This window comes from Typopeltis vanoorti, chromosome 1 (genome assembly GCF_054136105.1).
Source record: "Typopeltis vanoorti isolate ZY-2024b chromosome 1, IOZ_Tvanoo_1.0, whole genome shotgun sequence".
In the NCBI taxonomy this organism is placed as follows: Eukaryota; Metazoa; Arthropoda; class Arachnida; order Uropygi; family Thelyphonidae; genus Typopeltis; species Typopeltis vanoorti.
This window is the reverse complement of record NC_143549.1, coordinates 1271735-1285215: the sequence shown is the minus strand read 5'-3', so window position 1 is coordinate 1285215 and position 13481 is coordinate 1271735. Positions and strand designations below refer to the sequence as shown.

Here is a 13481-nt window from a genome sequence, read left to right as displayed (position 1 = left end):
TTTTGCCACCTTCTTGATATTTATTTTCTATATTCTTGCCAAAGTCCTCCCATGACTTTTGTTTAGCAAGTTTTACACACTGTTTAGCTTTCTTACATTTGTCTCTGTATTCTGTAAGAGTAAATTTGTTAAGAGTAAATAAGATTTAGAGTAAATTATTAAGATATAATTAAGAGTAAATAAATTCTGTAAGAGTAAATAAGAGTAAGGAAAATTGTAGATAGGAAATTAATAATGATGTAATTTTTTTCTTGTAGTACTATCATATCCTGTACACCTCTTGAGGGTACATGGCAGGAATTTGATGATGATGAAAGAATACATATAACACATCTCACACTTAACGAAACGACTGAAGTCTAAATGAAATTCATGGAATGTCAAAGCTACCACCATGTTATTTCCTCTGCCGGTTACTACTCTAAGGTCTAATAATAACAAATTCGTAATTAAGTTTAGGCAAATGAAAATCTCCCACACAAATAATACTGGTAGCGCACAACTTTTACAGCAGTTCTTACTCAAACAAATACTCATATATACTTAATTATTCCAAGAATACTTATCTCAATCCAGAGCTCTTCTTACACATGTCCGCCACGCTTGACTCACGATTCAGGGGCAGGGGGGTTCAGTTAAAGATGTGACTATTCTGCCTCCAGTTGGTGACAGTGACCATGCAGTACTCACTTGGAAAGTGTGACTAAGTTTATGAATTTCCCCTTATAAAAAAGGTTAAAAAAAAAGATGAACCACAAAGCAAAAAATTATGACCACCTGAGGGGGGTATGCTGGTTTCTTTGCCATGTTATCAGTTATTGGATGGGAAGGATATCGACAGTGGGAGTGAACAAGATGGTGAGTGACCTGTGGAATGTTTCCTATGAAGATTGAAGGTGTGTGTGGATTGTAGAAGTTGGTTGACAGGAGAAAAAGAGGGAAAACATTTGAGAGAAACATTTAAGTTGCTTAAAAGATTTTATAGGATAAATGCAGACGAAATGTTTCAGCACTTGGCTAGAGAAACCAGAACAAGTGGGTCATCCCTGGAAGTTGAATAAAGGTGTGGCTAGTAGGTGTGGGAGGACTAGATGTTTTGCTTGGAGAGTGGTGAATGAGTTCCCAGAATCAGTTATGAGTGCTTTGTCTGTTAATAGGTTCTAGGAGAGGTATGATAGGTTGTGTGGATAGACTGGGTCTCCCACAATAAATCTTCAGACTCCATGGAGGTGCCCATATAATAATAATAATTACCAAAAGAATTGTAAGTTTTGTTAGATGTAAGATAAATATTTAGGAATTTTGTTTAAAAAAAAAATTAACAAAGGTGAAACTGATGTGAAAATATTCATAATTTATAGTCATGGACCTTTTTATGATTTTTTATCTATGTTAGTATTTTGTTTAGTTTTGGTTTTGTAACCATGTATAATCGGAACTTGTGATGTGTCCGATAAGAAATTGATGTTTATATTAAAATGAAGTTTAAAGTATTTCTGATGAAATATACTTGCTAAATCAGTTGTAAATGTATTGTGATATTTGTCATTCATCGTAAAGACATTCTCTATCTGCTAATAATGATAATGCAACGGCCATTACTAGCTTCTAGCTTGCCACTAAGGAAATAAGTGTGCATGCTAACTGGGGATATCAGTAAATTATGACAGCTGACAAAGAGCATTCGGTACCTAGGTAACATAAGAAAACAAATGATAGAATGGAAGTCTGAGAATGCAGAACAGTGAATTTTGTTTTAGGAAGTTTTTAAGAAAACATGACAGTCAGAATAAATTAACCACGTCGCCATCAATATGGATAAAATACATAATGCCTCTACTCTTCGTATCCGTCATATATTTCAATGTAATAGCACTGGTATTACAATTTTAATATGCACTTCATATTAAATATGGATAAAATACATAATGCCTCTACTCTTCGTATCCATCATATATTTCAATGTAATATCAATGATATTACAATTTTAATATGCACTTCGCATCCATGGTAACCTGGACGTATATATATGTCTTGGCCAGTTGGGTAGTTAAAAGAAGATTCCAAAAATAAAATCTTAGCAGGGTTCCTTTAACTGGAAAAGTTGGGGACTGTCAATAGTAAATAAAAGGAGATATTAAGTAGACATTCTATTTCAATGTTCGAAGAAACATGAAATGGAAAGTTTTCATCTTATGTCTCAAGGACATATATTATTTTATTGAAACAAGTGACGGAATTAGTTATTATTATTTTATAATATTGTATATTATTTTATATTATTTTATTGAAACAAGTGACAGAATTAGTGATATCTGAAACTCTTCTGGCTTTAATCAAGAGGGTCTGCTTTGATAGTGTTTATACAGTAATAAAAGAACCTTTGTTTTTTTTCTCCCTCTGGTAATGAATTTATGCATCTAGCAACTGTGTTGCCTGAAGTAAGAAAATTATATTCCAGTGAAACAGTGAAGATGAATGGAGCAAAATGAGATGAGGACAAAACCAGTGCATATCCTATGGAAGTTAAGAGGCTTTACATTTTGAATAAAGACTTGATAAAGAACTAACTCTAGACTGATGTAGAGTTAATTCTTTATATCAAGAACTAGACTGATTAATACATATTAAACAAAGCAATAATAGAATGAGTCAGTGAGAGAATGAAAATATTCCTTTAAAAATAAAGGAGATCTCCAAAGTATAGATTTCATTTAGAAGGCCTTAGACCAGTTAATTTTGTAGTTATTAATTTTATTTTATTTACGATTGTATAGTGTTTTAGTTTCATTAAATGTATTTATATTTTTTATTTGGTCTCCAATCATTTCCTGGATTCTAAAAGGAATAGAGTTAAGTCATTGTACCAGTTAGATTGAAAATTCTTGTATATTTTCTTAACACTCTGTGTATATATATATATATATATAATATAGTCTAGAGAAAGAATAACATAATTAGCACAGCTGACAGGATTTTTAACATTATAGGAAGCTAATGTGATTAATTAACAACGGTGCAGTCAGCAGTATTTTTAACATATCTGTTCTACACATGTTTTATGTTGTCTCTTTGTTTATTTATTAAGTAATTATTATCTTGTGTACTGTTACAATGTATTGGTGCAGTATGACCTTAGCTATCCTTGCACCACTAAGCCCTTAACTAAATTTACCTGGACCAGATAATAAGAGGCAAATTAAATATTATTTAGTATCCTTTGAATGAAGATTTTTTCCTTTCGAATGTGAATCCTACCCCATGAAAGGTTAGATAATCTAGTTTCTTGATTTATTTGTTAAGTAATTATTATCTTATGTACTACTACAATGTTTTACAATGAACTCTTGAGAGAGACACAGTATATTTTGTCAAGCTACTTCAAACCTTCACTGAGCAGTGTTGCAGATTCACAATAGACAATCACAAACATCTAGACATTCACAAACATCTATGCAGCATGGCCATTTTTAACCCACAGTTTGTTGAGTTAGCAAAATAATACTTATATAGACTGTATATTATTTAATTTTTTTTTGTCAGAAATGCAAATCATTAGATTTTATTAATGAGAGTAATTAAGATAGGAAGGATAAGTTGGTTCTGTGTGATATTCAAGTTTCATAAGTACATCATATAAATTATAAGAGAAAAGCACATAGTTTTGAAATGAGATAAAATAAAACTGAGAATTACTGAATTCTGTTCTATATTTTGTTCTTTAAACAGAAAAATATATTATTTTCAGTAGGACAGAATCAGAATTCAAGAAACTTAGCTCAGAATACAGCAGTCATTTTGCCTCCATGCGCCTATCCTTCATCAACAGCAATAACTGATTCTCCAGAAAAGATCACTGGTTCATTTGCTTCAGATGACTATAGTTGTCTAACTACTCATGCATATTTTAAACAACCATGTGTTGTAGTTCAGGTATGTAATGTTTTTTTTTTTCTATCATTATATTTCTTGGGTTTGTTAATCACTCTGCCATTGTAATATACTTTAGTTCTTTTTATATTAGCACTATTTAATAGCTCAATAAATAATATATTAAAATTAACAATAATGTGCATAATGGTGCAGAGCTTTCTTCAGGTGTCACTATAGTTGCAACGACATGCTGTTGAATCCAGTCTTCAATAAAAGGACCATTACAAACCTTAACCTGTTGAGTTTGATCAGCAATGAAGATCAGTTAACTCATCAGAGTATAAGTATAATTTCCAAGAAGGTGTTATCTCCCATAAAAAAATAAATAGATAGATTAACTGGTTTATGATGAAATGCCTTTAACATGCTCATTGCCAAGCTGAAAATTGGAATTTCGTGTGGTGGCCAAATTTTTTTTACTTGATAGCGACGTCCACACGAAAACGCGTGATCGGGAATGCGGAGAACTCGCATCACGTGATATCGCGATTGGCAATGACCGTGTTAACAGGCAGAACAGATTTGGAACATTTATTATTCTATGCTAAGACTTATTATTAGACATACTATTATTTTGCATATCATGTATGCAAATGTATATATAATAGTCCCTATACATTTTTTAGGAACTCTGTTTTCTTGTGCATATTCATCCACTGAGGCAGATATTCTGTTATCTTTCAAGAAAATCATGTTTTCTAGAAACAGTTTCAATGATAACTGTATTCAGCTTCTAAGTCTTCCAAACATCATACTTGAGTCCAGCTTATACCACAAATATATATATTGTTTTTTTTTTAGTTAGTTTAAAGAACTTGTATCACATGTTACCCAACTGCTCATAACAAGATGTAGGTTGGAAAATGGTGATAATAGAATGCTAGAATTCGGGGAGGATTAACATTGGAAAACTAAGAAATGAAAAACAGAAACAGAGCCACTCACTCTAAAATACTATAACAGTAGCAAATTGTGGCATTTTAATCATGCTAGTCACATTGCTTATTATACATGTTTATTGGTATAAAAATAATAATTTTTATGATGAAGCATTGTTGGCTATTACTAAAACAATGTTCAAAAATTAAAATGTGCACAAATTCACATGGAGAGAAGCTGCAAGAAATAAGAAAATTCTCATTGACAATGCTATTGTTGATAGTGATGATTTCACATTAGTTCAGAACACAAGAGTAAACTGGTTGAAAAGAAGTCAATGAAAACCATAGTGCGAGGAACAAACAGCCATGGTGCCCAACTTGATAAGATGTAAGACCATCTTTCAGTGCAATGACTGCAAAAATGCTGCAGGGCATACTTTCCACTAGCATACCATAGCAGGTTGATGACACCAGGTGGCATCAATGAACAAGCTACTATAAGATTGTGCTCCCTAATTTACCGTTATTGTAAGTGTTTTTCCATTGAAATTAACCATCAAACAGAAAACTAACAGCGGGTGCTGAGCAGTGGAATACTTCAGTACAACCTGCAAGTACTTTTAGTGTATTAAACCAGCTATCCTTCCAATTCAAAATCAGCCATCTGTAAGCGCACACGATGCCTATCGTATGCAGCAAAGATGGCAGCACGTGTCTTGCTGGCACAGTGCCATCGACCGCCACCGACAATCCAGTTACATGCCGCAGCTGCAAAACTGGTGTCACAGACAAAAAAGGGCATATTCTGCGAGTTCTGTTGCCACTGGCTGCACGCTTCCTGCGCGAAAATTGACGAAGCTGCACACAAGCTACTTACCAAACTTAACTAGCCATTCTTCTCTTCGCTATGCCTTCCTTCGGTAAAACAACTTCTGAACATAGGCAAACGTGTCGAAAATCTTGAACAGCACATCAATGCTTTAAATGAAACTTTCACCGACAAAATATGTGCAGTTGAAGCTAGATCAAATCAAACGCCATCGCAATGCAAGCTCCATTCCGCCAGTGAGATAACTTCACGATCTAATCGCATCAACGGTAAACGACTTGATGGAGGCTGAACACAAAAAACTCAATCCCATCATTTTGAACTTTCCAACAGAAAATGGAAAATCACTTCAAGAGGACATCAAGAAACTAGCCGAAGAATGCAACATTGATCCCGAGAATATCGTCATAGTTTCGGGCCAATAAATAAAATGAATGACAGTACGAACTTTCCGCACCTAGAAAAAGTGACTTGCGCTTGCGACACTCCGACAAGCACATCAAAAATAATAACAGCGATTAACAACAAGTTCAAAGACTCCTGCCCCCAATCACACATACGTGCACAACCAGACTTATCATTTGCACAAAGAGAATGAAGACTCCAGTTTCAAAGACAACTCAAAGAAAAACGTCAAAATGGTGACAACAGTTGGACCATCAACTACAGACAAGATAAACTGCTGAAAAAACCAAGTGATGCCACTAGCAGCCACCATGGAGACCAGCAGGCAGGCACCGCATAGGAAATGTGCAAGACCCATGCGATCCAACAAACATCCCACAAAACCCTACGCATCCACTTCACCAACATCCATGTCCTAAACTCCAACCTGAATAGTGTCCACTACCACCTACAGTCTACCAAATCCCATCTACTCTTCCTGGCAGAAACCCAAATCTCACCTTCCCCCAGCACCACTTATCGCAACCTCCCAAACTACTCACTCTTCAACAACTTTTTGCCCCAAGGGTGGTATGTCTGAGCGAATGTATGTCTGCGCATACATTCGCTCAGACATACCTTGCCAGAGAGCACCTAACCTACAATCACCCAAGTTTGACCTTCTTTGGTTGAAAATATCCCTTCCCCACTCAGTTCAATTCATCTGCTGCCTCTATCGCTACCCCAATGCAACCAACCACCCTGAGCTCTTTAATTTCCTCTCCTTGAAAGTCGACTTTCTCCAATCCCACTTTCCCAACAGCGAAATCATCCTTCTAGGAGATTTTAACGTCCACAACACTAGCTGGCTTTCCTCCTCCAGTTGTACAGATCTTTCAGGCAGAGATGCATTTGCCAACACCTGGCAAATGCATCTCAACACCAATGACCTTACACAACTTGTCCATTAAGCAACTATAACAGTGCTAAGTGGGACAGCCTCCGCAACTTCTATGCCACATTCCCATGGTTAGACTATTGCTTCCGGCCTTCCAACCCATATGCACCAAGCTTATTACCAAAGTAATCCTCACCGGCATGAATACGTACATTCCACACAACACTCTGAACTTCTGACCACAACCTAGTGCTCATCCCCGCCCCCCATGCAACAACGTTTACACAGACACTCCCATACAAGAGTAGTTTGGCACTATAACAGTGCTAAGTGGGACAGCCTCCGCAACTTCTATTCCACATTCCCATGGTTGGACTATTGCTTCCAACCTTCTAATATGCACTGAGCTTATTACCAAAGCAATACTCACTGGCATGGATATGTACATTCCACACAACACTCTGAACTGCCATTCCCTAACAAAACTCTGGTTCTCCAAAAGATGTGCCACGGCTGTAGAGATGAAACACCAGACATACCATAACTGGCTGAAATCGAGAACCTCATCCTCCCTCAAAGCTTACACCGAAGCCCATAATAGATGATGCAAAAAAATAATCAACGCTTCCAAAACAGAGTTCGAAAGAGCAAAAAGCAGGAAACTAGCAGCCTGTCCAAATGGCAGCCAAGCCTTTTGGTCTCTTGCCAAAGCAGTTAACCGCAACTTCTGTCCAACCCTATTCCCACCCTTATCACACCCTGATGGCTTTACTGCCTCATCACCCACAGAAAAAGCCAATCTTCTGGCCTCATTGCTTCAAATGCATGCATAACTGACAATGCCCCTATATCCTTTTGCCAGGATGAAATCAGAAAAATACTGTCCCAATTAGACACAAAAAAGTGTCCTGGCCCCGATGGCATTCCCCCAATTGTTCTGAAAAATTGTGCTCCAGAACTGACCCCTATCCTATGTCACCTATGTATACTCTCCTACTCCACTGGAATCTATCCCACAAACTGGAAATTGTCCTATATTCAGCCCATTCCCAAGAAGGGTGACAAGTCACTCCATCCAATTACAATCCTATCTCGCTTACCCAGTCCTGTCAAAGGTAATGGAAAAAATCATCAATTCTCACCTCCTACACTATCTTGAAGACACTCACCAAATAAATGACCATCAGTGTGGATTCTGCCACTGCTGATCAACAGGAGATCTACTCACATACGTCACCCATCTCTGGACAAATGCTATGGAGAGGTTTGGTGAATCTCAAGTGGTTGCACTAGATATCTCCAAAGCCTTTGACCGGGTCTGGCAAAAAGGACTACTAGGCAAACTACCATCATTCGGTCTGACCCAGGACTTCTGTAGGTGAATTGCCAGTTTTCTGTCTGGATGTACACTGCGTGATGGTGGAGGCTCCCTATCCTCGCACCACTCAATTAATGCTGGGGTCCCACAGAGTTCTGTCCTCTCACCAACCCTGTTCCTGCTATACATCAACAACCTACTGCAATTGACCTCCATCCCAATACACAGTTTTGCAGATGACAGCACACTATACTCCTCGCTTGCATTTGAGCCTTACCCTACACAACTCACTGCATCGTACAGAACATCAACCACCACCACCCCCAACTCCGATCTCCAAGCCATCCTACAATGGGGTTCAGATAACCTCATAAATTTCAACGCCAACAAAATCCAGTTCTATACTATTTCCCATAAAAAAAGAACAACTTTTTTCCAGTATCCTTTTCGATGATACCTGATTTTTCAGACAGCCTGAGATCTCTCTCCTCGGAATCACCCTCACATCAAACCTCTTCTGGCACAAACATATCTCAAACATTGCATCCTCAGCCTCAAAAACACTAGGATTTCTCTTCTGCTCAAGACGTTACTTCACCCCTGAACAGCTACTAACATTATACAAGTCGCAAATCTGCCCAAGTATTGAATACTGCTCCCACATATTGGGTGGGAGCCCTAAAAGCTCTCTCAAAATGCTCGACTCAATGCAGAGGAGGGCAATTAGACTTATCAATGATCCATCCCCGGGGTGCTTAAGGGTCAAAGCTGTATAACTGAGAGGAGACCTCCACATAGCCTTTAAAGGAATGCGGAGAACCGACCAGGGCTTCTGACCTAATGTCCAATCCTCACCTTCTCGTGGTGCACCCTGTTGGGTATCTACTTTGATACTGAACGAACGAGGATGGGCTGGCAATTTGGGATTTAGCCGACCAAATTGTATTCTTATTGGTTAAACCAAAATAAAAAAATGATGGTACAACATGACAAAATTTCATGCCGGCTGGGGCGTCGCCCGGTTAAACAAGGCCCCCGTTGTTTTTGCCAGGGAACCAGGGCGAACAGCGAAAAGTCAGCTACTGGAACAAATCTGAAAACAAACCCCAACTCAACATCACCAGAGTTAAAGATCGGTACTATCAACGTAAGAAGCCTGAATGGCAAAGAAATGGAGCTAGCTGAGGAATTAGATAAGTATCAGATCGACATAATAGGGGTGACTGAAACAAAAAAGACCAAAACTGGTGAGATCTTTCTGAGCAATAAATACAAAATGTTATATTCAGGCAATAACAATCAAGGAAAAGAAGGAGTAGCCATAGTATTCAACACAAAATACGAGGCTAATCTTCTTGAATGGCAGTCAGTCTCAAGTAGAGTAATGTGGGCAAATATGAGAATGGGGAACTGGACAATGAGACTTATTTGTGCCTATGGTCCCACAGAAGGTTCTACTAAGGTAGAAGTGGAGGAATTTTTTGAGGCTTTAGAAAAAGCAACTGACACAATGAAAAAGGAAAAGTTGGTCCTTGTTGGGGATCTAAATAGTAGAGTAGGAAATGATTGTGAGACATACAAAAATATTTTGGGAAAATTTGGAGAAAAGAGCAAAGCTAATAATAATGGCAAATATCTGTTGGATTTCTGCTCAGGACATGGACTGGTTATTACTAACACCATGTTCCAACATAAAAATGTGCACAAATTCACATGGAGAGAAGAGGCTAGGAATAAGAAAAGTCTCATTGACTATGTTATTGTTGATAGTGATGTTTTCTCCCTGGTGCAGGACACCAGAGTGTACAGAGGATTTGAAATTGGAAGTGATCACTATTTAGTCTTGAGCAGGATAAAATTGAATTTCATATTGAAAAGAATAACATGTAAGAAAGTTTTAAAGCGAATAAAAGTTGAGCAGCTCTCAGATGTAAACTGTAGACTAAAATACAGGAATATTATTGAAAAGAAAATGAAAGAGTTTGAGAACAGGAATCAAACCTTGGAGATTCAGTGGCAAACTCTGAAGGAAACATTGATTGATTCTGCCAGAGAGGCATGTGGTGAGGTTGTGTGCAAAGATAAAAAAATCAGAACTCCCTGGTGGACACAGGAAGTTAAAGAGGCAGTGAAGGAAAAGAAGAAAGCATATCAAAAGTTCCTGGCAAATAAGTCAGCTTTTACTCTTACAGAATACAGAGACAAATGTAAGAAAGCTAAACAGTGTGTAAAACTAGCTAAACAAAAGTCATGGGAGGACTTTGGCAAGAATATAGAAAATAAATATCAAGAAGGTGGCAAAATATTCTGGAGGTTGTTGAAGAAGCTTAGGAATGGAGGAAAGAGTGCTGTAAAAGGAATTAGAGATGATAAAGGTGAAATGAAAACAGGAGAAAAAGATATCCTTGAAGTATGGAGTAATTACTTTGAAAAACTGCTAAATGAAACAAGCAGTGATGACAGCACAGTGATAAAAAACACTGACCAGGCATGCAGTCAGGAATACATATCCATACTTGAAGTAGAAAAAGCCATCAAAGGCTTGAAATGTGGAAAGGCAGCAGGAGTAGATGATATTCGACCAGAAATGCTGAAGTATGGTGGTATAAGAGTCTTACAGTGGCTGCACTGCATAGTTCAGAAAGCCTGGACAGAGGGTCGAATTCCCGATGATTGGTGTAGAGCTCTCATAGTACCCATATATAAAAAGGGAAATAAAACTGAATGTGAGAATTACAGAGGTATTTCCCTACTGAGTGTTCCTGGCAAGATCTATGCAAGTATACTTGAGAAACGGTTGAGAAGAATTGTGGAAGAAAAGCTTGGTGAAGAACAAGCTGGATTCAGGCCAAATAGAGGCTGTCAGGATCAGATCTTCACTTTACGACAAATAGTCGAGAAAGCATGGGAATATAACAAAGATCTGTATTTAAGTTTTGTCGATTTGGAAAAGGCATATGACAAGGTGCCAAGAGAGAAGCTATTCAATACGCTGCAGTTATATGGTGTCAATGGGGCATTATATCAAGCAATACTTAGTCTTTATTTGAGTTGTGAGTCAGCAGTTAGAATTGAAGGAAGTACAGGAAGATGGTTTAATGTTAAATCTGGTGTGAGACAAGGATGTACATTATCTCCTCTGTTATTCATTATCTATATGGATCACATTATGAAGGAATGTGGTATTAAACCTGATATCAAAATTGGAGATGTTAATGTCAGCTCTTTGCTTTATGCGGATGATGTTATACTTCTAAATAAATCCGCTACAAGTCTGCAAGAGTCTTTGACTAAATTGAATAGCTGTTGTAATAGATATGGTATGAAGGTCAGCAATAAAAAGACAAAGACAATGAAAATAGGCAGAATCATTGAAAATGTCAACTGTGTTGTGGATGGTGAACCTGTGGAACAAGTAAAACATTTCAGCTACTTAGGCACAATTTTTACTGAAGATGGTAAACTAAATATAGAAATAGACAACAGAATCAGCAAAGCTGGTATGGTGGGAAGTCAATTGAATAAATTCATATGGAATAAGAAAGAAATTAGTCGGAACACTAAATTAGCTGTATACAAGACTGTGTTCAAACCAATTTTAACTTATGGATCTGAGAGCTGGGTCAGAAGTAAAACACTTGACCAAAGACTAGAGACCGCAGATATGAGAGTCCTGAGAAAGATTAGAGGCGTGAACAGATGGCATCAATGGCAATATCATATTAAAAATGAGGATATTAGGAAAGAACTTGAGATTGTCAGCATCCAGGAATGCGTTAGCAGAGCTAATCTCAGATGGTATGGTCACTTAAATAGAATGGGAGAGGAAAGATTAGCAAAACAAGTGTTCTCTGCCAGGTTGGCAGGAAAACGACCCAGAGGAAGACCAAGGTATAGGTGGATTGATACGGTACAAAGTGCCTTAGACGATAGAAATATAAGATCTGATAATGTTGGAGTCTTGACAAGTAACAGACTGATTTGGAGGAAAATTGTAGATAGGAAGTTAGTAATGATGTAATTTTTTCATGTAGTACTGTCATATCCTGTACACCCCTTGAGGGTACATGGCAGGAATTTGATGATGATGATGATGATGATGATCCATCCCTTACCAGCTCCCCCCCACCACCACCCCACTTTCACACAGACGTTTGGTCTCTGCAGTAAGTATATTCTACAAATATTTCTATGGGAAATGCTTATCTGAAATAACATCAATAATTCCCCCGCTCAGTACTAAGCTCATTGGAACACATGCAGCTGCTGCACAACATCCCTTCACAGTACACCTAGAAACAAACAGAACAAATTTCTTTTCCTCTTCCTTCATCCCTGCAACTGCTGTACTGTGGAACATTCTCCTACCTGCTGTGTTTCCCAACGAATACAATTTAAAGACATTCAGATCAAATGTAAACAAATTCCTGCTTTCCCAACCCACCACCCATACATGGTACTAATGTACTATAGGTTGACCAATCAACCTCCTGTGTATGGGCCCAACATGAAAAAAAAAAAAAAATTTTTAAAAATAGCAATCAATGGGAATTTTGGACCATTCTTCCTGTAGGCATGTAAGGTTCAGGATGTTATGAGGCAGATGATCCTTGACCTCAGCTGATGCTCTTCACCCCAGAGATGTTTATTAGGATTGAGATCAGGGCTCTGTGGAGGCCAGTCAAGTGTGATGATGTTTATGCCCACAAACCACACGGTCACAGCAGCAGTAGCATTATGACACAGTGCATTGTCTTGCTGAAGAAGACAATGATCACCTCCATACAAACACCACAAAGTAGATCCACAAACAGATGCCCAAGCCCGAACCAGGAAGAACAGGACCATACCATGACACTACCACCTCGAATTTCATGATTGGGGCTATACACTCTGGTAAGAAACATTCACTGGGTATCCAGCACACACCTATCTGTCTACTCAATGAGAGTGTAGCATGATTCATCACTCTATAACACAGCTTTCCAAGGCCCACTGCTCATGCTCTTTTCATCACTGAAAATCTGTATGTGATTCAGGTAATATGTGGCTTGTATATCACAGTCCTACAATGTTCTTACCAGTTCTGAGCATCAATTGTGTTCCAATTGATGCTCAAAACTCTGCATTCAATGTGCCAGTCAATGAATGCAGGTTTTTATACATTATCCTTCATATCACCTTACAGTCACATTCAGTGAGTGTGTTGGGTCATCCATTGTGGAACTAAAGGAAGTG

General features: G+C 37.9%; 1 protein-coding gene across 7 annotated transcripts in view; it reads left to right on the top strand.

The window, feature by feature from the left end:
• The window catches only part of LOC150109749 (histone reader KMT2E-like), a 902496-nt gene that overhangs the window by 869897 nt on the left and 19118 nt on the right, over window positions 1–13481 (top strand). For 6 of the 7 annotated variants that reach the window (XM_090407149.1, XM_090406915.1, XM_090406833.1 and 3 more), the window contains one exon: window positions 3749–3933. In XM_090407149.1, the coding sequence (XP_090263275.1) occupies window positions 3749–3933 (185 nt within the window). The remainder of the gene's footprint in view (window positions 1–3748; window positions 3934–13481) is intronic. The other variant, XM_090407060.1, reaches the window with a different exon arrangement.